The sequence below is a fragment of the Perognathus longimembris genome, chromosome 17, assembly GCF_023159225.1.
Source record: "Perognathus longimembris pacificus isolate PPM17 chromosome 17, ASM2315922v1, whole genome shotgun sequence".
Classification (NCBI taxonomy): Eukaryota; Metazoa; Chordata; class Mammalia; order Rodentia; family Heteromyidae; genus Perognathus; species Perognathus longimembris.
This window is the reverse complement of record NC_063177.1, coordinates 40,334,601-40,358,883: the sequence shown is the minus strand read 5'-3', so window position 1 is coordinate 40,358,883 and position 24,283 is coordinate 40,334,601. Positions and strand designations below refer to the sequence as shown.

The following is a 24,283-nucleotide window of genomic DNA, read 5'->3' as shown; positions in this document are numbered from 1 at the left end:
GCCCTCAAGTCAGGTGGTCACCTGTCACCTGGTCTCCCCGCTTTCTACCCCCCTGCCCTGGCTCCAGTGAGTGGATGGAAATTCCCATGAAGAGTTTGCCTGGGAATTCTTTCCCTAACAAGGAAAATGACTCCACCACGAGGCCCCCGGGGTGGACAGACTCTTCCTAGAGGACTCTACCCCCATCTAGAATCTTTCCGGGTGTGGCTCTTCTGAAAGCCTGACTTCTCAATCTGCTCTCTGGGAAATTTTTTTCCCCTTGGGCCCAACCTATTCCTTTACTTCTTTTGCTTTTTTTTTTTTCAGAAAACAGGGTGTTGAGGCCCAGCCTATTTAAAAGAACAAAACCAAACCATCGTTTTGAGAAATTACAAGGGTTTTGTCCTGAATTATAGTGTGGGCCGAGCCCAAGCCATGGCCTGAGCCCAAGCTAATGGCTCAGGGTTGCTATTCCAAGAACAGAAAGCGGAAGTTGGCCAATTGCAGCATGTATGTGGGGGATGGGGGGGGGCTCTTCCAAACAGCCTGGGGTGCCAGCCGGGGAAATGAAGGGTCCTACCTCCAGGTGGCTCTGCTGGCTCTCTGCTGGCAGGACTGGAGCCGGATGAGTCCTTCATTCATGGCAGAGCCAACAAACCAAAAAGCCAAACCAAACCAAGGCCCCACTAAGCAGTTTTCAGGATGGCGTTTGAATGCGTCAGCCCTCACACGTGTGCACGTTGGTCAGAAGATCGTCTTATTTTGAACAGTCGCACTGGAGCAATCTGTTCTTGTACGGAGATGCTGTGTATCTTCAGAGTCACTCAGCACCTGATGCACAGGTGTCTCATCTAAGCTGATGCAATTCACTTCTGTATGGAAGTGTCAACTGGTCAAGTGTTATTCTAGAGGGTATGTCCCAGCTCCCAGGAGACTGAATTCACATGGGACCCCTTGCACATCTTTGCAAGAGAAGACTTAACCTAAAGTCAAAGACATATCAGGGATTTTTTTGATTACCTACTTAGAATTTAGCTTTCCATTTTAAATCGTGTTAGCACATCAAATGGGTAATATGTTTTTCAGAGTTGCCTGGGAGTGTCTCAGTTGAAAGGTGGAGAAGCAGATACCCCTCTAAGGCCTCACTCCCAGGTGTAAAGCTTTCTGTCAGGAGCAGTGTGGCCCAGGCTGGACAGTCACGGTCCCTGTTTCCCTCTGTGACCACGGCTGTCCTGAATAGTGTTCATCTGCCATCTTTCCTGGCTACGGAGCTGTCTAGGTAGGCTTGCGGGAGAGCAGCCGGGGGCATCTGCTCGGCAGTGGGCTGGCTTCCGTTTCTGGCTGGCCTAAGCCGGTCCTCACAATGAATCTGGGAAGTTGACAGAACCTGTTCCTGTATTGCGAGCCCCTACCCCATCCAAAGGACCTGGGGTACAGGCTGATGAAGGGTGTAAGCCCCAGAGTTGCCTGGCTCTTCAAGGTAGAATGGGGGCACAATTTCAAGCTAGCCTCCCTCAAAGGCTGGATTTTCCTTCTGCCCCCAAGCCTCTGGCGGGACTGTAGGTGGTGGGACTCACCCCTGCCCTCGCCCCAGAGAGGGAAGGGAAAAGCACCATCTCCAGTGGGCTAGAATGTGCCCTAAGGCACCGCACAAGATGGCCACAGTCACTTGGGTGGTGAGCATGACCCCTGGAAGGCCTTTGTGGGGGGCGTGAGGAAAAATGGATATTGGGAGGGTCATTGCTTTTCCTTTGGGATTACTTTGCCTGTGTGTGTGTGTGTGTGTGTGTGTGTGTGTGTGTGTGTGTACGTGTGTGTATGCATGCGCGCGTGCCAGTACTGGGATTTGAACTCAGGACTTTATGCTCTTGTTTGGCTTTTTTGCTCAAGGCAAGCATGCTACCACTCAAGCCACAGCTTCACTATTGGCTTTTTGCTGGTTAATTGGAGATAAAAGTCTCATGGACTTTTGTGCCAAGGGAGTTCCTTTGCTTAGAATTTAGGATTTTTTTTTTTTTTGGAGCACCTTTAATCCCAGGAACCCCAGGTTTAGCTTCTGACTCTTAACCAAAACACCAGTGTATTTTAATAGCCACTACGCTCCCAGTTGTGAGAGTGAGGCCTTTCTTGATCGGCCTAAGACCCCTGGGAAGGGGTGGAGTAGGAACTCAGGGCGTCCTTTCCCCCTCCTCAGAAACGATCCCTTTCGGACTGGACGAGACCTCACCCCCACCCCCATCCAGGCACAAGTTAAGAATGTCAAGGGATTTTTTTTTTTCCCCCTTTAGTCTCAAAGCAGTCTACCTTTCCATGGGCTAGGCTTGTTTCCCTGCCATTCTGAGATATCTTGAGAGCATAAGCCACCCCCTTCATCACACAAGAGATTCTTCTAGAAAGACCTCCAGCGTCTTCCAGAATCCCCACTTTGGAATTTAACACCCCTGAGAAATTAGAGGGCAGGCGTAGCCGTGCCAGCAGGTGGCGCTGCGATCGCTCATGGTGACTAATGGTTCACAGTTGGGAAAGGAAATGGTGGGGCCTTTGCTGCACTGTTCGTGAGATGTGAATCGATGTTAGAAGGCAAATGTGTTCATCAAAGTAAGCACTGATCTTGAAGATGAAGATAGGAGCTTTCCTCGCAGGAAGATTTTCTTTGTCATAAAACTGGTGTCGGGAATCACCGAAGAAGCCAACGAGGATTCTCTCCAGATTGACAATAAGAAATGTCTCAGGGTGAGAGAGAACACTGGTTGGAAGCTTAATGTTTGCTCCTGATCACCAACTGCCAGCCTAGAAGGGGATTTATGAAAATGTTTAAATTGGGCTCAGAGGGGTTATAGCTCGGGCCAAGTATGTGTGAGGCCCTGGGTTCCATCCCCAGCAATGCAAAAAAAAAAAAAAAAAAAGGCAAGTTTCATGCCTGTTGCATCACCAATAAATGTGTTAAAACACTAATGTTGTAACCAAAATAAATGTCTTAACAAAGAACTAGGTTCTCTTGGTCCTTCTTGCCACCGTGGGCTTCCTGTTTGCTTTTTCTTAATTTTAAAGAAGAATTACCTAAAATGAACACCTCTCTCCATATCCCCCTACCCCCGAGCTAGTTAAAAGTCCCAAAGTAAGTATATTTACACAATAGGTATTTGCTAGACCTTTCCAGTACCAGAAATTCCCTATGTTAAGAATGTTCATTGGGCAATGTGGCCCCTCCTGAGAGAAGAAGGTAAGATTTGTGTTCCTAAGAAACTAGCCCCATGGCTGTCCTCACCTGAGGCTGAGTAGTGGGATTTCTGTGATCCTGCAATAGGCAGCTTGCTCCTCCTGGTGTCTCGCCTCCCCTAGTAGCACCTGGTCTTCTCCTCTGAGTCAGAGAAAAGTCAGGTACCCGTGGCTCATGCTGACCATCCTCGCTACTCAGGTGGTTAAAATCTGAGGATCTCAGTTCAAAGCCAACTCAGGAGGGCAATCCATGAGACTATTTCCAATGAACCACAGAAAACCAGAAGTGGCACTTTGGTTCAAAGTGGTAGAGCACCAGCCTTGAGAAGATTTCAGGGACGGCACCCAGACCCTGAGTTCAAGCCCATGACTGACAAAAAATAAAATGCTTTGTGCTTAAAAAAAAAAAAAAAGTACCTGACCAATGTTGAGTAAAAGACAAATCCATCCAGGGAGAATGAAAGATGGTACAGCCATCATGGGAGATGGTTTGATAGTTTCTTGGAAAAGGGGATGTATTCTTCCTTATAGCCCAATAGTGTGCTCCTTGGTATTTATCCAAATGATTTGAGATTTTATGTTCACATAAAATCCTGCACACGAGTATTTTCAGCAGCTTTCTTCCTAAGTGCTCAAAGTTGGAAGCCACCAACATGTCCTTCAGCAGATGATGACATGGATGGTGGTATCACAAGATAATGGAATATTATTAGTACAAAAAGAAATGGGCCATTGGCCAGGTATGGTAGCTCATGCCTGCAATCCTAGCCACATCAGAGACAGATCTGAGAATTGGAGTTTGAAGTCAGCTCCAGCAGGAAAGTAGGAAAACTGACCAATGGTGAGGCCAGTACTGGCCAGGAACAAAGAAAAAAAAGGAGTGATTACACCAGGAAAACACTAGGAAAAGCAAATGTAGGCTACTAGGGGACAGAAGCCCATCTGAAGAGGCTCCATCCTATATGAGGCCTACTTATGACATTCTGGAGAAAGGAAAACCTATTGAGACAGGGGAGAGAGCTGTGGTTCCCAGTATTGGGGGAAGTGGAAACAGGAAACAGTTATGCCCCCCACCCAATAATAATCCTAGAATGGATACCTGTCATCCTGCATTTGTCAAAATGCTTAGAATGTACAAACAGCAAGAATGAACCCTGGAGGGAGGCGGGGCTCACTGCTGTAATCCTAGCTACTCAGGAGGTTGAGATCTGAGGACCATGGTTCAAAGCCAAGCTAGGCAGGAAAGATGGTGAAACTCTTCTTTCCAATGAACTACTAAAATAAAAACCAGAGGTGGAGCTGTGGCTAAAGTGGTAGAGCACTAGTCCTGAAATCAAAATTAATATCAGAGCACTTTTCTGTTCATTGGTTCTGCAGTGCTGAGAACCCATCCCAGGGAGGTGGGCTACCTCTCCTCCTGGTAGTGATCTCTTTCTCTCCCCCCCCCCCCCACTTTCCCCCACTCCTCACTTCCCCATCTCCCTCTCTTCCTCTTTCTCCCCTTGGCTCCTGAGTCTTTTCCTGATGGCAGTCATCTAGCCAGAGCTGGAGTTAGGAAGGGTCGGAGTTGTCTCTACAGAGCTGCTGGGAGCACACGCCCCTTTCCTCCACGAATGTGTGAATGCGCATACACACTGGGAGAACAGCCTCTGGAGAAATTAGCGTGCAACTGTTAAATGTAATTCAAACTTTGCAGCTCAAATTCTGTGTGGCAACTTCGTGGAGAAGCAAGCTGCCACGGGTTGAATGTTATCTTCCCCCCAAATTTCCCATGAAAGCCCTAATAGCCCCCAGTACCTCAGGAGATGGCCAGATTTGAAAATTGAGTGGTCATAATGAGAGGTCATTAAGGATGTCCCTTATCCTTTAAGGACTGGTGTCTTCATAAAGAGGGGGCATTTAAACACAGAAGACTGTGTGAAGAGGATGATGATGTAGGAGAGGGTGCTCCTACAAGGTCAAGGAGGGTCATGAGTGAGCCAGCCTGGCCATCATCTTAATCTTGGACTTCCCACCTCCAGACAAACGTCTGTTGTTTTAGTTATGATAGTCAGTCCTAGTAAATGATCAAACATCCACACTTATATTTTGCTGGTGCGATTAAGAGCCTAGTGGAGAGCCAGAACCTGGAGAAGAGCCCTCCAAAAGGTAGCAAGAAGTACTAAATTGTTTACTTCCCTAGGCATAAGGCTCACTTCAATCTAGAAAGATTCCTAAAGTTTTTTTTTAACCAACAAACAAAAACTATGTAATACAACTCAGCACTGAAAAGAATAAAGTTTCGGATACATGTAACATGGAGAACTTCTCCAAGTGAGTGGATGTCATTATAAAAGAGCAACAGGATCTGTTCTTTGACTGTGTGTGGATGGACAAGCAGCTCCACACATGTGATACAGTTGTATGTGAATGCACACGTATGGGTTGTGACCTGTGCTTATAGGTTCACAGGATCTTAGCACTGGGAGACAGTCAAGGGCATGCAAAAATCTCTCAGTTCTTACAAGTGCCTGTGAATTGAGAATTATCTCAAAAGCCTTTAATTAATTTAAAATTACTTGATGCAAAAAGATGTTCACAGCAGTCTTACTAGGAACGAAGAAGATTGTAAATAACCTAAACCAGCCACAACAGAAATCAGCCCAAAGCCCTGCAGACTTAACACCAGAAAACATTGTCTGACTGAATAATGACAAGTTTGTGGATGTCTGTGACATCATGTGAAACGAAAGAGCAAATGGCAGATATGGCAGCAGGTCCTCCTGGGTCACCCTATGAAAAGTCCACTGGATTGTTTTTTCTTTGAACACTATTTTAGATCTCCATAAAATAGTGAAATGGTCTAGACTCCTAGGCTGGCCATCCTGGCTGTCACTGGCAACTCCTATTGTGTCCAGAAGGTGGCAGATGCGTCTCAAGAACCAAACACCACTTAAGGAGGGTGTCATGACAGCTTCGACCAGCAGGTGGGGCTGTGAGCATCAACCTGAGCTCCCGGGAAGCCCAAGTGGGAATTCCTTCAAGTCCAGGACTGCAGAGCAGGTGTCTGGCAGGGACAGAGTTAACAGTCTGCATTCCAGAGCAGAGGAAAAGGAGGCTGTAGTGAGGGGGGGGGGGGTCACAGACAAAGAGAGGGGCCACAGAGGGCCAGCTTCTCACAATACCAGTGACTCTGTCGGGAGAGATAGATCACCTCCAACAATGGACACAGCTGTTTTTGTCTGCCCCGAAGGAAACTGACTTAGGAAGCAGGTATCAGAGGCCCTTCCTGTAGGGACTTCTGTCTGGCTTGTAAAACTGTCAGCACAGCTGCATTCATGTGTCGGGTGATCGATGATGGACAAAACGGAGTCCGTCGGCCACAGATGGACACGGTGACTTACAAGTCGAGGCAGGTGGCAAAACCATGCAGAATCTCTGCAGGTGAGGTACACTGATTCATTGCCCCGCTGGCGTGGCCAGGTGACCTGGACCCACCATCGCCCTCCAATGAATGCCCCTGCAGACCTGCTTTCCTCCCTTACACCTCAGGTGTGAACCTTCCTGCCCCCTGCCCCTCCAAGTCTCCCAGCCCCTGCAGCTACTCCAGGCAGACCTAACACATTCCTTTTGGTTTCTTCTTGCCTAGACTGACCAGGGGCTGGGGTCCTGGGGCACACAGTAGTAGACACCGCTCAGCGCCTCCTGTGGAAGACTCAAAGCTGGTTTTCCCAATGGTATGGATTGACAAGCAAGAAAATAAAATAAAAAGTCAGCTTTCAATGTGTTGGCCCTTGGGCCCTGGTGACTCACACCTGTAGTCCTGAGGATCATGGTTTCAAGCCAATGCAAGCAGAAAAGTCCACGCGTCTTTTATCTCCAATTAACAAGCAAGAAGCTAGAAGTGGAGCTGTGGCTTAAGCACCATTCTTTTTTTCTTTTTTCTTTTTTTTTTTGGCCAGTCCTGGGCCTTGGACTCAGGGCCTGAGCACTGTCCCTGGCTTCTTTTTGCTCAAGGCTAGCACTCTGCCACTTGAGCCACAGCACCACTTCTGGCCGTTTTCTGCATATGTGGTGCTGGGGAATCGAACCCAGGGCCTCATGTATACAAGGCAAGCACTCTTGCCACTAGGCCATATTCCCAGCTCTTAAGCACCATTCTTGAGTGAAAAAACCAAGTGAGTGTGTGAGGCCCGGAGCTCTAGCCCTAATACTGGTATGTGTATGCATGCAAACACACATGCACGTGCACACACACACACACAATTCTGTGTGGTGTCTGCACACCAGTCTTGGCTAGGCATGGGCCCTGTCCTTTAGCTTTTTTGCTCAAGGCTAGCATTCTGCTACTAGAGCCATGGCTCCACTTCTGCCCTTCCCCCCCCACCCCCCAGCCTTGCTGGTTAGTTAGAGATAAATCTCATGAACTTTCCAGCCTGGGCTGACTTCAAACCTCCATCCTCAGATCCCAGCCTCTTAAGTAGCTAGGATTATAGGCATGAGCCACTAGTGCCCAGCAACCAGTAGAATTTCCTAAAAAGACATTTTTCTTGGGAGTGAGGCTATAGCTTAGTGGTAGAGCACTTGCCTAGTACACATGAACCCCCAGGTTTGATCCCTAACACCCTAAAACCAAAAGAAGCATCCTTCTGCCTCTGGCTGGGTATGAGTGGGGGACAGACAACCATTGGTGAGTGGGGGGTGGAAGACGGACTTGGCCTGAGAAAGATCAGCTGGCCTCAGCCCCAGCCTGTGGAGCAGGCAGAGCCTTGTATTTCCTTTGTTGAGCTGGTTCACAGTTTGTTTCCAGAATGCCCGAGGGCCCAGGGAGGCAGACAATTAAAAGCCAGAGTTCATTTTGATATCTGCAAACCACAGCCAGCCGCCTGCCTGTGGGAGGTGCCTGGCAGGCAGGCTGGGGCGTCCTGCCTCTCGCCCTTCTCTCTCTGGGCCACCTGAATGCCAGCAGCACTTTGGAAGTTTGCTGAGCTGGGGGGGGGGGAGGGAGGGGGGGGCTTGGTCTGGGCACACCCCTGTTCCCTCCCTTGGGCTGAGGGCCCACATGGGACTGGCCCCATCCCAGCCCGCCCTCATTGGCTGGCACGAGGTGGAGGGGGCTTTAAAAAGGCAAGGGTGTCTAGGCTGGGGGACCGGAGCCTGTGTGACTGGAAGGCTCGTGCCCTCCTGCAGCTGGCGCCATGCAGCTCTCTCTAGCCCTGTGTCTCGTCTGCCTGCTGGTGCACGCAGCCTTCCAAGTCGTGGAGGGCCAGGGGTGGCAGACCTTCAAGAACGATGCCACAGAAATCATCCCTGAACTCGGGGAGTACCCCGAGCCCCCACCAGAGGCAGAGAACAAGACCATGAACCGGGCGGAGAACGGAGGGAGACTGCTCCATCACCTCTTTGAGGCCAAAGGTATGTGTGAGAGGGACATCCTGGGAGACAGCCAGAGAATCTTCTAGAATCTTGTCTTTGGAGGCTTTGGAGGCGGGAGAGGCTTTCCTGGAGGCAGGAGGAGGATGGCAGCTAGCGGGCTTAGAATTCAAGAGCGCAGGCAGAGGGGTTGGCACAGAGTCCAGGGCAGGGAGAAGGCTGAGCTGGGGAGGGCATGGCATTAGTACAGACTCAGCGCTCATCAAATGTCAAAGGAACCCTCTCCTGAGAATGTAGGGGGCCGAGTCCAGCCGCCGGCCCAGTGGGGGAGCCCCGGAGGTGATGTTCCAGTTGGCAGACTCAGCCGTTTGGTACCCAGTAGAAGAGCTGAGATTCCAGCCCAGTTTAATCCAGCTGGGAGCCTGCATGGTGGGGCCAGAGAGGCCAGGGAGGCCCCCGGCCATCTGCCCTTGCCCAGGGGGTGCCCAGGGCTGGCTCTGGAAGGACAGGGAGTGGCAGGTGCTGACTGAGTTCCTGGAGGTGGCAGCGCCTCTGTGTGGTCAAGGGACACAGGTCACCACTGTCCTGAGCGGGCACCTCAGCTGGAGAAAGCACAGGTCCCACGGGGGCCACATCTGGGTTCCTGGTCACGCCTGCGCAGAGAAGCTGGGGCTGGGGGGCTGGGGCAGCGGAGGCTGGGACACTTCAGAATGGGGGCCTCACTGCTGGGGGGGGCATTGCCCAGGTGGGAGAGAAGCCCCGGCCCCGGGGCTTCCCTGTGCACAGCCGGGAAACCTCCCTGGGCTCCCAGGAGAGGCTGAGGCCCCCAGGAAGCCACGAAATCTCCCCCTGCGGAGGAGTACCTGACCCAGGGCACTATTCCTGGAAAGCCCCAAACCAACTCCTTCGCTGGCCAACAGGCCGCCCCCACCTGCCACCCTGCCAGGGGCCAAGGACGCCAAACCCACCCAGAGCCAGAACCCCCAAAGTCTGGTCTCCCCTGCCAGGCCAGCTCCCCAGGGGCTGGGGTGGGGTGTGCCCTTCTTTGGTTTTGGTTTTTAGTCTCCTTTTGGGTCCCATTGCAGTTGTCCCTGGGAAACCTTGGGGGGTGACAGGTGCTGGGGGGGGGGGACATCTATTTACCAAAGCTCCCACAGGGAGAGCCACGGTCATTGTGTGTCAGGCAGAGGACCAGGCCAGGCCCAGAGCCCAATGTCCCCTCATTCCTCCCACCCCCAAACAAGAGAACAGATTTTTTTTTTTCAGTATCAGGTGCCCTGAGTGACTCAGAACAGGGCAGACGCCTGTATACAGCAAGCATTCAGCAGTTGCCAGTGGCAGAAAGCCTGTTTGTAGCAAACACTTACTGATTGCTTGTGGTAGTGGATGCTGCGAGGTTTGTCCCTTTTAGTAGGGACATAGGTGTTGTGGAAGCACCCTTCCCCCCTCCCCTAGGGGGACCTGAGCAATTGCTCCCACTTTTTGGAGATAGGACCCTAGGGAAGACAGTCAGGAGACCCCACTGCCTTTCCTCTCCCTGAACCTCAGGGTCAGCCTCCATAATGAGGGGGTTGGGCACATGGCCTTTGGTTTCTTTCAAGTCTAATGAATCCTTATCCTGACCACCTGCCTGCCCTCCCCTCCCTCCCCAGCAGCTGTCCTGATTTATTACCTCCAATTAACCTCCACTCCTCTCTCCCTCTCCTGCCCCTGCTTCCCAAGTCTCTGGAAAAGGAATTTTGGAGAAGGCAGAGCTGAATAGGAGGTGTGGTGGGTATGCCCCCCCCCATACAGCAGTGGCTTGAATAGAAAGAGGAATAATTAGTAATAATACATTATAAGGCAGGTGCTGGTGGCTTACGCCTGTGATCTTAAATGCCCAGGAGGCTGAGATCTGAGGAGCATAGTTTGAAGCCAGACCAACCAGGAAAGTTTGTGAGACCCTTACCTCCCATTAACCATCAAAAGGCCAGAAGTGGAACTGTGGCTCAAGTGGTAAAGGTCTGGCTTTTTTTTTTTTAATCCAAGAGACAGTGTGTCCAGGCCCTGAGTTCAAGTTCCAGTACACACACACACACACACACACACACACACACACACACACACACACACACTATGCATAGCCAACACTTCCAGCTCCTTGCTGGGTACCAAATGATGTTCTGTGCAGTAGCCATTGGCCGGGAAGTGGGTTCGCCCCCGGGAAGCCCATTTCACAGATGGGAAAGTTGAGTCAGGGCGGGAACGTCCTTCTCCCAGGGCGAGTCAGTGATCTTGGAGCCCTGGTGTTTGGCCTCTGCAGCCTCTTGGCTCCAAGTGGAGAGGTGAGCTGGGGAGCTCTCCACCCACAATACCTGCAGGGTGCAAAGCTGCTAGGCGGGGGAGAGGGGATGGGGGGGGATAGGAGGGGGTGCTCTGGACCAGGTGGGAAGGGCCCAAACCGCAGCTCTCATGCATGCCTGTCTCTTTTCCTCTGTCTGTCTGTCTGTCTGTCTCCCTCTCTGCAGATGTGTCGGAATACAGCTGCCGGGAGCTGCACTTCACCCGCTACGTGACGGACGGGCCCTGCCGCAGCGCCAAGCCGGTCACGGAGCTGGTGTGCTCCGGCCAGTGCGGCCCGGCCCACCGGCTGCCCAACGCCATCGGCCGGGGCAAGTGGTGGCGCCCGAACGGCTCGGATCTCCGCTGCATCCCCGACGGCTACCGCGCGCAGAGCGTGCAGCTGCTGTGCCCGGGCGGCGGGGCGCCCCGCGCGCGCAAGGTGCGCCTGGTGGCCTCGTGCAAGTGCAAGCGGCTCACACGCTGGCACAACCGCTCCGAGCTCAAGGACTTCGACGCCGCGCGGCCGCACAAGGGCCGCAAGCCCCGGCCCCGCACCCGGGGCGCCAAGGCCAACCAGGCCGAGCTGGAGAACGCGTACTAGAGCCCGCCCGGCCCACCTCGCCGCTTCCCGGCCGGCCGGGGCCTCCCCTCCTGCCCTGCTGCGCGCGGCTGGCTCTGTTCTTGGTCTTTTATTTTTAAATGTGTGCACCCCAGGACCGGAAGGGGCCTGAACAGCCCCCCCCCAACACCTCGGGCGGGGCAGAATCCTGGGTGCCCACATGCCCCTCCCCCACCAAGGAGGTCCCGCAGGGGGGAGGGAACCGAGTCACAGACACTGAGCCACGCACCCCGGCCCATGCCCCCCCCCCCAAATCTCACTTCAGAGCATGCCATTTCCCCCCACACCCTTGGAGAACCTAAGGGAGCAGTGGGGTGCCCGGAAAGGCCTTAGGGTGTTGAAAAAGGTTAAGATCCCCCCAACCCTTTCCCTCTCTGCCCATCATAAAGCCTACGACTAGACAGGGCTTCCTGTCCTGGCTCTGCCACCAGCTTGCTGTGGTACCGTGGACTATGCCATTTAGGACCTCCATCTCCTCTTGGTGAACGTGGGGTGCAGGTGGCAGAGGCTCACCAGGATTCTCACAGGGTTCCCACCTTGCGCTTCCCATGGGCAGGGGGTGAACAGAGAGGGGGAGGGATGGGTTGAGTCATGGTCAAGTTCAGTTCCAGAATTCAATTCCAGAGTCAGGTTGCTGACATGGTCGGACACCTTTTTGGAAACAAAACCAAAAAGCTGACACACTCCTTGAAAGCAGTTGAGTTGTGTCTCAGCCTGGGCTCCCCCAAACATTGGCTACCTCCACCTCATCCCCCATCTCAAAGAAATAGTGTCCTCTATTAGGGCAGAGGGGAGGGGTCTTAGAGATAATGGGAGGGACAGGAACCATGGGACTGTCCCCCAACCTTCCCATATACCCACACCTACTTCCCAAAGATCAACCTCCCTCCCTTTCTCCATGGCCTTATTTTAAAGTCACTCTACTGTGGAGAAGTTCAAGTCCAAGGATGCTGGACTGTCAAAGCCCAGCCTGAGCCTCCCACCACACATTCGCCCACCTGCCACTCACAGACACACCGCTGGCTAGAAAAATGGCTTCACATTGCTCTCAAGGTACGGTGGGATATCCTTCCTTCAAAGAATATTCTAGAGGATTTTACAAGTGCTGTACATAAACGCTGAGAAATTGTAAAGCCGCCACCCACGAGTCTTGTTGAAAATCATTTCCAGACACCTCTGACTTTCTGTGTAGTTCTTGTTTGGTTTTGTTAAAAATGTTTTTAATGGAAGCACATGGCGGAGGAGAGCTGGCAGGGCTGGTGGGTTTGGGGATCTTCTTGTGTGGGACTTGTCCCCGAGAAATGAAAGTCATGGTTTTGAAAGAGTTAAGTGATATATTTATTTTCTCATTTAAGTTATTAATGCAAAGGTTTTTTTTTTCCTTGTAGAGAATGACAATGTTAATATTGCTTCATGTACAGACTATTTTCTTTGGCGTTCAGAGCCATTGTTAATAAAGACAATGAATTGTGACCAGTAGGCTGTGGTCCCATTTCACCAACCACACACCATGTCATTTCTGTCAGCTAACACCTTTCACTTGGCCACAAGGCTCAAACCTTGAAGTCACAATTGTGTGTGTGCGCACACGCGTGCGTGAGTGTGCTAATACTGGGCTTTGAACTCAGGTCCTGGGCACTGTCCCTGAGTTCTTTTGTTCAAGGCTAGCACTCTACCACTTTGAGCCACAGCACCACTTCCAGTTTATGGTGGTTAGTTGTAGATAAGAGTCTCACAGACTTTCCTACCCAGGCTGGCTTCGAACCAACGTCCTCAGATATAAGCCTCCCGAGTAGTTAGGATTATTGGCGGGAGCCACCAGCACCCAGCTCCTACTTTCCTTAGGGTTGTTGTGTCCTGTTTCCTGAGCCTTCCAGGAATGTTCTGATCTCCGAGGAGCCCTCTGTCTTTGGGGGAGTCTCACAATTACTTTGGATACTAGTTCTAGATCTTTCACCGGACATTCATTCATGGAGTAGCCCAGCCAGGCCCGCCTATGCCAGACCCTGCTTAGTCCTGGGATACACTGGGTCCACTACAATGGAGCACCAGCCCCCAGGGAGTTCAGCCAAGCTTTTAGCTCAATGGGAATTTTATGCCTTCTGGAGAAAGTGTGAGATCTTCCAGTGTGGAAACAATATCTGGAGGTTGGAGGCCTGGCTGGTAGATCACCAGCTAATGAGCAAAAGTGTCAGGTAACAAATTCATGTGCTAATCTCAGACAAAAAGAAAAGAAACATGTCTCAAAGTCTACCAAAGTGCCTAATTGTCCTGTGCACAGCTGAGACTCTTGCTTGTAGTAAGGAGAGAGGAGCAACTACAGTGATCTGTGTGTGTGTGTGTGTGTGTGTGTGTGTGTGTGTGTGTGTGTGTGTGTGTACTGGAGCTTGAACTCAAGGCCTGGATGCTGTTTTTCACTCAAGGCTAATACTCTGTCAATTGAGCCACACCTCTACTTCCAGCCTCTTGGTGGTTAACTGAAGATAAGAGTCTCATGGACTTTCCTGTCTGGGCTGTCTTGGAGCAGTGATCCTCACTTCTCAGTCTCCTGCGTAGCTAGGATTACAGGCATGAGCCACTGGCATCTGGCAACTAAGTATTTGAAATCAAATCCAGCCTATTTTAGGGGGTCCTATACTCCCCAAATAAACTCTCATGTAGCTTCTTAGCTACATGAATTCCCCAAAATTGTTTGTTGTTGTTGTTGAGACTGATGCACCATGGGGTTGAAAGTTGTCTCCACAGTCAGACCTGGGTGTAGTTCCTCACCCTGGCTTTCCCTGGAGCCGCACAGAGCCCCATGGGCCTGTGGGCAAGCTGTCAGCCACACACTCAGAGCCTCAAGTTTGATGGAAGCCAGGCACGCCCCCTTGGCTCTGTGGTAATGATGCCAAGGATGGTGGCTAGGTCAGGCGCTGATGGTTCATGCCTAGCCCAACCATCATAATCCTAGCTATGCAGGAGGCTAAGGTCTTAGAATGGAGTTTCAAAGCCAGCCCAAGCAGGACAACGTGTGAAACTCTTCTCTCCAACGAACCAGCAAAAAGCTAGAAGTGGAGCTGTGGCTCGAGTGACAGAGCGTCAGCCATAAGTGAAAACTGAGGCTGGGGATGAAGCTCCGTGGAAGAGCTCTTGCCTGGCAAGTTCAAGGCCCTGAGTTTAGTCTTCAGCTCTGAGAAAAAGAAAGGAAGGAAGAAGAAAGGAAGGAAGGAAGGAAGAAAAACAAAAAGAAAAAAAAGATTTTAAAAAATGCCTGGTGCCAGTGGCTCATACTTATAATCCTAGGAGGCTAACATCTGAGGATCGCAGTTCAAAGCCAGCCCAAGTAGAAAAGTCTATGAGACTCTTATTTTCAATGAACCACCAGAAACCAGAAGTGGATCTGTGGCTCAAAGTGGTATAGTGCTAGCCTTCAAGAAAAAGGCTCATGGATAGCACCCAGGCCCTGAGTTCCAGCCCCATGACTGACGGAAGAAAGAAAGAAAATAAAAGAAAGAAAGAGGAAAGAAAGGAAAAAGCTAAGGGACAATGCCTAGGCTCTGAATTCAAGCCCTAGTACTAGCACTAAAAAGAAAGAATGATTAGGGAAGGGAAAGCTGCTGAGTGCTTCCCCAGTGAATAAAGGGATCCACACAGGAGCTAAGCAAAGGCACTGAGGCTTGCGTGGTCCTGGGTGGCAGAGACTCTATCTGCCATTCGTCAGCACGTCCTGTGTCCTCACCACAGGCACATGAGGAACCAGAAATTCCTGGTGTGCCCAACCCCAGGCCTGCTTTGTGCTATCCAGGGATCCAGAAGAGATCAGCTGGGACTGCCATCCCATTACCACAGGGGAAACAAACAAAAACCCCAGAGCTAAATTGTAGGTCAGGTTAGAGGTTATTTACGGAAGGCTATGTGCCACCTACACGGGAATCTATGAGCCTGGCGCCAATCAGAAACAAAAAAACAAGAGGCTTAGCACATGTTCTGGGGTCCAGCCAGGCACAGGCTTGTATTAATAGTTTGAGAGGCAGACAGACAGAGGGACAGAAGGACATAATTCTCTCTCTGTCTCTCCCCCATGGGGTTCTACTTATATTGTGCGCGTGTGTGTGTGTGTGTGTGTGTGTGTGTGTGTGTGTGTACATGAGTCCCAGTACCGGGGCCAGTACTTGAACTCAGGCCTTCACACTGTTGCCTAGCTTTTTTAGCACACTACTATTTGAGCCAAACCTCCATTTCTGGCTTTTTGCTGGTTCATTGGATGTAAGAGTCCCACGGACTTCTCTGTCCAGGCTGGCTTGGAACGGAGATCCTCAGGTCTCAGCCTCCTGAGTAGCTAGGATTACAGGTGTGAGCCACTGGCGTCCAGCCTCTACTTACCTTCTAGGGACAAATCATGCCTCTTCTGCCCACAGAGCCCATGAAACTCAAAGAAGCCACAGGATCCCCAAAAGTCCCGTTTGCTTGAAGCAGGCAGGGCTTAAGAGACATGATAAAAGACGCCAGTGTGAGCCATGCTGAGTCCCAGAAACTGGAGCCGCTCTGTCCTGGCCTGTCCTCCACCTGTCCCCCTGGCCATGATGACAGCCAGGGGGCCTGACAGCTCTTCCCACAGTCCTTGCCCCATTCTTTGAATACAGCCTGGGTCTTCTCCCTATCCACACGGAGGCAAGGTCTCAGGTCTCTGGAAGGTTCCACCAGTGGTTAGTTCCTTTTGTAGCTGAGGGGCAGGAGATCTGGCAGAGTTCCTCGTAGTGTGACTGTGTCTGAGGCGGGGGAAGGGCATGTGGGTCCCTTGACACCTGGTCTTTCTGTGGAATGATGAATGGTTTTGCTGATTGTCTCAAAAAAAAAAAAAAAAAAAAAAGGTAGGGATTTGAGCCAGGCACTGGTGGCTCACATCAGTAATCCGAGCTACTCAGGAGGCTGAGATCTGACGATCACCATTCAAAGCCAGCCCAACCAGGCAAATTCCCTGTGAGACTTTTATCTCCAATATATCACCAGAAAACCAGAAGTGGTGCCGTGGCTCAAGTGGGAGAGTGTTAGCCCTGCGCAAAAGAGCTCAGAGACAGCGACCAGGTCCCAAGTTCAAGCCCCATGGAGTGCCCCCCTCCCAAAAAACAGAAGAGATTTGAACAACAAATGTGTGCTCCCTGTTAAGACATGCAACTTCCTGGGGCATGATTGGGGCTCAGGCATCTGTTCTCCCCCCCGCCCCCCCGTGTGCCTGTAAATAAATGGCTGTCCATCCTTTAGATCACAGGCAAAGGTCATCATTTCCCCTGGCCAATCCTACTAGTCGCAGGCTTTGCTTTCTCTACCACAAATAACACTCCCTTGCTGGGGGCTAGCGTCTCACACCTGTGATCCTAGCTACTCAGAAGCCACGTGGATAGGTTTTCAGTGGAGACCCTGGGTTCAGGATGGGGATATGTAGAAAGACGCACGCTCAGTTCTCTGTACTGCGCGGGCGCTCTCTCCTCATGGAGCATGCTCAAGTCCCAGCGTCCAGCACACCCCCTTGACAATGTGTGCTTGCCCTCGGCCCCGGAATAACACAGACACGTTCACTCACACTGCGCATGTGCACACCAGCTTTACTCTAAATATGAATGGCCGCCCTTTCTTGGGTAGTCTAAAGTCCTGTTTCTGTCCTGGGTAATCAGATATCCAGGATCGGTTCCAGCATCTGGGGCCTGTGAGGTGTTGAAGTCTCCTTGGATCAGAAAGGAGAGGACCTGGCCTAAGCAATGCCCAGAAGCCCAAAGCAGCCCCAAGAGATGAGAAGCTATCTGTATGTATTGCCTTCTGGGATCCCCCAAGATCTGCCTCCAGCTCTCCTCTATCCACAGGAGCCATGAGGAGGTGAAGCAGCTGACCCAGACCCTCCTGCCAATCCCATCCTTAGGTAGCTCTCTCCCCTCTTTCCCTCCCTCCCTCTTTCCTCCTCCCTTCCTCTGTCATTCCTGGCCACCATGATATAAGCTGCTCTGCCCTGCCCATGAGCAAAATAAATCCTTCCTCCCTTAAAAAACATAAAATAAATTGCAAGTATGAGGCCCTAAGTTCAAATCCTAGTACGGCCAAAAATTTTAAAAAAATAAAATAAAAGCAAGCTGCCTCTGGCATGCTTGTACTGTCTCGCCATGTCATAACTCAACAGGAATGCCCTCGCCATATGCCAGGCAGATGCTGGCTGGTAATACATACTCTCGGGCTTTGTGAGCCAAAATGTACCTCTTCATCTATACATTACCCAGACTCAGGCAACTTATTATGGCATTAAAAAGGGATGAAGACAGCTTTCTTTTTTTTCCTGTCTCCCTCCCTCCCGCCCTCCCTCCCTCCTTCCCTCCCTCTTTTCTTCTCCTTCTTCCTTCTCTTCCTTTCTTTCTCTTCTTTTTTTTTTTTGCCAGTTGTGGGCCTTGGATTCAGGGCCTGAGCACTGTCCCTGTCTTCTTTTTGCTCAAGGCTAGCACTCTGTCACTTGAGCCACAGCGCCACTTCTGGCCATTTTCTATATATGTGGTGCTGGGGAATCGAACCCAGGGCTTCATTTATACGAGGGAAGCACTCTTGCCACTAGGCCATATTCCCAGCCCACTTTCTTTCTCTTCTTGCCAGTACTAGAGCTTGAACTCAGGGCCTACACACTATCCTTTACCTTTTCTTTCTTTCTTTTTTTTTTTTTTTTCAAATAGCGATCTTCGGATCTCCGCCTCCTGAGTAGCTAGGATTACAGAGGTAAGCCACCGGTGCCTGGCTCAAATCTTCCTCTTTTTGGAGACAACCAGCAGACCCCTTAATAAGTCGTGTGGGGCTTGGACTTAGGGCCTGCTCACTGTCCCTGACCTCTTTTGCTCAAGGCTAGCATTTTACTACTTTGAGCCACCGCTCTACTTTCAATTTTCTGGTTGTTAATTAGAGATAAGAGTCTCACAGACTTTTCTGCCTGGGTCGGATTTGAACCATGATCCCTAGATCTCAGCCTCCTGAGTAGCTAGGATTACAGGTGTGAGCCACTGGCACCCAGTTCCCTTAGCTTTTTTTTGCTCAAACCTGGCACTCTACCACCCAAGTCACCCTTCCACTTCCTGCTTTTTGGTGAACTGGAGACAGGAGTGTCATGGACTTTCCTGCCCGGGGCTGGCTTCAAACCTCAATCCTCAGATCCCAGCCTCCCGTAGCTAGGATGACAGGCATGACTCTGGGTGTTTGTACACAGCGCTTGGCCCCAGTGAGGGCTCCATATGCGTTGGGCTAGCCAGTGATGTGTGTGGCTGGTTGGATGTGATGTGAGCTGCTGCGGTGGGAAGGAGAAGTTTCCTTCCAGCTCAGCAGCTGTGAGAGCTCTGGCTAGCGTTTCCAAAGCGTGTCTCTCATTCACGATTCTCTTTGTAGCTTCGTACCGTGGCTCCTGGGGGAGCAGAGCCCCTCCCAGGAAACCAAGTCCACACTGTGGCAGCCTACCCAAGACATTATCAAGTGCTTGAATGGCAGATGTCTCTATCACTCAGCCAACCATTTGGTGTGGTGGTGTGAGGTTATTTCTATGTCTGAAGAAAACAAGCTCAGCTCTGACTAAAGAAATAAATTATATCATTTTTCATTCAGGCAACCAGATTCCTCAGGACAAAAGGGTCCCTGGGGAGAAAAGCCGGGACACTGTGGCTCCTCAGAGACTATTTACATCTGTCAGCTTCTCTAATCTCTCGCCTTCCTTCCTCAGTCTGCTTCCTTCCTAAGCACAGGCAGAGAGCCTGGTACTTACAAGGAGGGCGGTGGAGCCATGTGTCTCTTCTGGGTCGGGGCTGGGGAGGCTGTTGGCCCAATGACATACTTTTTTTTTTCCTTCTTCTTCTGTCCTTTTCTTTTTCTTAGAAACCAGCCTCAATTTAAGATAATGACTCTTTTTATTCACCCGTGACGGCTATTTGTAGGCACTTATTTTTCCCTGGTCAATTTGGCAAAGGCAAGTGGAGTCCGAAAGGAAATGTTTTCTAAAAAGGCTGCAGGACAATTGGCAGAAACTGGACCCAGGAACATGGCTCAGGTCACCTGCTCCACGATGGCCCGGGTGCCCTTCTTCTTCAAGGTCACCTGCAGGTGGAAGAAGCCTCCCAGCTTTTCGTGATCATGGCAGAGACTGACTCTTGACAATGCTATCAAAGCCTGGTGCTGGTGGTGCTTGTCTGTAATCCTAGCTCCTCAGGAGGTTTGGATGTGAGGACAAAGGTTTGAAGCCAATTCGGCAGACAAACCTGTGACTCTTCTCTCCAATGAACCAGCAAAAAGCTGCAAGTGAAGAGATGGCTCAAGTAATAGAGTGCCAATCTTGAACAAAAAAAAGCCATGTAAGAATGTGAGGCCCTGAGTTCAAGCCTCAGTGCTGCCTTGTCCAAAGATCCCACGGCCAGCAGTCAGCCTTCCTTCCCTCCCTCCCTCCCATCAATCTTCCCAGCCTCCGGCTGGCTCCTCCTAAGCATGCAGACCCTGGATTGGGACAGTGCTGTTCCTCTTGTCCATAGCACTCTTCCTATCCTCTCTAGCCATTTTGTCTTAGGTCAAATGTCACCTCCGGGGAGGCCTTCCTGCTCTCTCTTGACCTTTGTCACAATTCATTGCAGGCAGCCTCGGTCTCTGCTGCCCAGTCACCAGCTCTACGAGGCTGGCTGGTTGTTGATCCGGCTCGCCCCTCCCAGCCTGGACCAGCGGGCAGGTGTCCAGCAGGTGTCCATTGGCTGCAAGAATGAACACTGAAACCCAGGTGAGCCACCTGCCACTATTAGCACAGCCACCCAAGTAGTCAGGTCATTGAAGTACAGAGTCACGAAAGCACTTGAGAGTTTTAGCCCCCAGCCGTCCACTCCCAAGAGAAGGACTGGAGACCCCTCCTCTACCTCACCCCAGCTTCTTTTTCCACTGGTGATTTGCTCTACCTATGTCTTTCTTTCCATTTGCTCTACCTATGTCTTTCTTTCCATTTTCTTCAGTGGCTCGCCTCCATGACCAGTTTACACCACTAATGACAAACACAGCTGCCCTGCACGTTCTTCCCATCCAGGAAGACAAAGGTGCGCATGTCATAGTGTGAGATCCATTCACCCTGCCCTGCTTCTGCTCAGCTGACCAATCAGACACTTCTCAGCCCTCAAGGGCTCTAGCTAGGCCACAGGGTGCCCACCTTCAAACCCACCACAGCCCTATTTTTGTCTACTCTCTATCCTCTAATGTCTGTGGCACCCACTCATTTCTCCTTAGCATTTCCCCCATTCTCCCACCATCCCCTCCGTCCCAGCCTCTGATACCCTGGCCAGCACAGCACAAGTTACCACTGGGGATTTGGGATTCCCAGGTTGATGGACAGTTACACTCCTCTGGTACAGAAGCCCTAAAACCACGGGTCTGGTGAACCTTAAGAATTAGTTGGGGAGCTTAGTAAAAATTCCCATTTCTAAGCTGGGTACTACTAAGTAGCTCATGCTTGTAATGCTAGCTGCTCAGGAGGCTGAAATCTGAGGATATCAGTTCAAAACCAGCAGGGAAGTATTTGAGACGCTTATCTCCAATGAATCACCAGAAAACCCCAAGTGGTGCTATGGTTCAACATGGCAGAGTGCTAGCCTTTAGTAGAAAGAGCTCAAGAACAGCACCCAGGCCCCAAGTTTAGGCCCCATGATCCACCAAAAACAACAACAACAACAGCAACAAAATCCAGTTTCTGCTGGGCAAAAGGTAAAAGTTAGATAGCAGCCTCGGTTTCTTTAGAGAAAACATGGCTTATCAGTGGCCCAGTCAGTCATTAAGAACGAGCGCTATGGCTGGGCACCAGTGACTCACACCTATAATCTTAGCTACTCAGGTGGCTGAGATCTGAGGATCATGATTGGAAGCCAGCCCTGACAGGAAAGTCTGTGAGACTCTTCTCTCCAATTCAGTACCACAAAAGATGGAAGCTGGAGCTGTGGTTCAATGGTGGAGAGCTAGCCTTGAATGAAAAAGTTCAGGGACAGCACCCAAGCCCTGATTTCAAGTCCCAAGACTGGAACAACAACCACCCAAATCCCATTCCCAGGACCCACTTCCCAAGATTTGGTCTGGGCGGCTCTGGACCAGGGCCCAGGATGCTGGGTGTGTAGCAGCTGCCAGCAGGGAGGGGAGCAGCCTTCCATCCTGTCAGTTGGCCCTAACCATGCTGAGTCATTTTTATGTTATTTTAAAAAATAATAATATTTGAGCCAAGTGCCACCGTCTCTGAGGGGCGAATGGTGGACCAGGGAGAAAGACGGCCATGGACACAGGTGTGCACCTCTGGAACCCCTGCCCTGTGGCTGGGAAAGCGAGGCATGCGGGGCGAGGAGGGCAGGCCTCCGGGCTGCTTGCCCACGGCTGCAGAAGGGCTAGAACGAGGATGGCAGCCACATTGCACTGGCGCCCATACAGCTGGGTCTTGCCAGCTACGCCATCTGCCCCCAGTCCTGGCCTGCTTCTCCACAACATGGAGCTTGCAAACCGTAGCTCTGGGCCCCAGGACAGGGAGTGCAGCCTCCAGGCTTCCCAGCTCTTCTTGGTCAAGAGGTTGGAATTTGGCAAGTCTTCTAGGGGAGTTGGGGGGCGGGGGATAGGGAGCGGCTGGGTGGGGTGCTTAGTTATCTCCTGACTTGGAATTCCTTCTGGAAGCAGGTTGAGGCCTGGTGGGCCAGCACCCCAGCAGCTAGCGCTGTATTTAATAGCTAGTGTTATTGTTTTATTAAAAAAAATAACAGGGCTGGGGATATAGCCTAGTGGCAAAAGTGCCTGCCTCGGATACACGAGGCCCTAGGTTCGATTCCCCAGCACCACATATACAGAAAATGGCCAGAAGCGGCGCTGTGGCTCAAGGGGCAGAGTGCTAGCCTTGAGCGGGAAGAAGCCAGGGACAGTGCTCAGGCCCTGAGTCCAAGGCCCAGGACTGGCCAAAAAAAAAAAAAAAAAAAAAAATATATATATATATATATATATATATATCTTAAAATATAGCATTTTTAAACTACTTTTTAGGTGTGTATGTGCTAGTTCTGGGGCTTGAACTCAGGACCTGAGCACTATTCCTGAGCTTTATCTAGCATTCTACCTCTTCAGCCACAGCTCCACTTCTGGCTTTTTGCTAGTTAAATGGAGATAGGAATCTCAGGGACTTTTCTGGCCTGCTTGACTTCAAACCTCAGCCCTGGGCTGGGGATATGGCCTAGTGGCGAGAGAGCTTGCCTCGTATACATGAGGCCCTGGGTTCGATTCCCGAGCACCACATATACAGAAAACGGCTAGAAGTGGCGCTGTGGCTCCAGTGGCAGAGTGCTAGCCTTGAGCAAAAAGAAGCCAGGGACAGTGCTCAGGCCCTGAGTCCAAGGCCCAGGACTGGCAAAAAAAAAATAAAAATAAAAAAAAATAACAGAGCAATAAACCTACCCACAACATCGTCCTTCTCACCAATGGGAACACTGCTTCCACTTAGGTATTATTCCTTGCAGTCTTGCTGGCTGGTGTGTGTGTGTGTGTGTGTGTGTGTGTGTGTGTGTGCACGCAAGTGCATGTAAGCACTACATGTGTGTGTACATGGGTGCATGCACTCATGAGCACATATGCACTATATAGCCCCATAGAGTAGCATAAGCCTTGGGAGCTGAATTATCTTCATAGTCATCACTGTGTGTGTGTGTGTGTGTGTGTGTGTGTGTGTGTGTGTGTGTGTATGTGTATGTGTGTTAGTCCTGGTCACTGTCCCTGAGTTCTTTGGCTCAAGGCTAGCACTCTACCACATTCACGTTAAGCCACAGCACCACTTCTGCTTTTCTGGTGGTTCACTGGAGATAGAGTCTCATGGACTTTCCTGCCCAGGCTGTGCCCTGCCATAGCCATCATTCTTAACTGCCTGGGCCATTAATAAACCATGGTTTCTCTAAAGAAACTTGGGCTGCTGTTCTCAAAGGCATCCATTAATACCCTAATATTTACCTTGGGCAGGGACTGAGAAGGTGGCTTAGTCGTAGAGTGCCTGCCTAGCATGCATGAAGCCTTGGGTTTGACTCCTCAGCACCACATAAACAGAAAAAGCCAGAAGTGGTGCTGGGGCTCAAGTGGTAGAGTGCTAGCCTTGAGCGAAAAGAAGCCAGGGACAGTGCTCAGGCCCTGAGTCCAAGCAGAAAAAAAGAAAGAAAGAAAGGAAGGGAGGGAGGGAGGGAGGGAGGGAGGGAGGGAGGGAGGGAGGGAGGAAGGAAGGAAGGAAGAAGGAAGGAAGAGCGGCGGTCTTTTCTGGCCCCTGGGGCCTGGGGCGGGCAGCAGGAAATGGAGAAGCGGGAACTCCGGTGAGACCGTGGTCCAGCATGGCCCCCGCCACTGGCCTCACTATGAAGGGGCCAGGAGAAGGGGAGCTTGAGGGGAGCTTGGCTTCCACTCCGGGCCCCCCAGCACCTAGGTGTCATGGAAACTGCTTCAAGTGACTGAAAAGGCTCTCCTTCCGTCCTTTCCCTGTGTTCCAGACCTTTCCAGAGGACACCTGGGACTTAAATAAGCACTCAACAGGGATGGCAAGACTCCGGAACGAAAATAACCTTAAATCATATCCCAGAAAATTGTAAATTGTGTATTTAGGAATTGGAATGTGTGAGGCCGGGCTTTCGCTTCCTCTATTATAGCTTTTATGGGAAGAAAACAAATAATAAAGTTCTGTCCTCCAAGCTAAAGTTAGGGTGGACATATAGTTTACACCAGAAAATGTCCAGTTAGCCGTCCATTTGGAATGCATGGACTTCCAGTGGGAAATCC

General features: G+C 51.0%; 1 protein-coding gene and 1 long non-coding RNA gene across 2 annotated transcripts; both read left to right on the top strand.

Moving 5' to 3' along the window:
* The first annotated feature begins 1,915 nt into the window (after positions 1-1,915).
* LOC125366409 lies at positions 1,916-23,618 on the top strand. Its single transcript, XR_007213829.1, has 3 exons — positions 1,916-1,935; positions 22,082-22,085; positions 23,483-23,618. It is a non-coding gene; the product is annotated as an uncharacterized LOC125366409 (long non-coding RNA).
* On the top strand, positions 8,352-11,473 carry Sost (sclerostin). Its single transcript, XM_048367055.1, has 2 exons — positions 8,352-8,592; positions 11,058-11,473. Exons 1-2 carry the CDS (start codon positions 8,376-8,378, stop codon positions 11,471-11,473), a joined length of 633 nt encoding a protein of 210 aa, XP_048223012.1. The 5' UTR covers positions 8,352-8,375.
* Positions 23,619-24,283: the final 665 nt, after the last annotated feature.

Coding starts and splice junctions, on each gene's coding strand:
- Sost (XM_048367055.1), top strand. CDS start 8,376: ATGCAGCTCTCTCTAGCCCTGTGTCTCGTCTGCCTGCTGGTGCACGCA. Junction 8,593..11,057: donor TCACCTCTTTGAGGCCAAAG/GTATGTGTGAGA, acceptor CCCTCTCTGCAG/ATGTGTCGGAATACAGCTGC.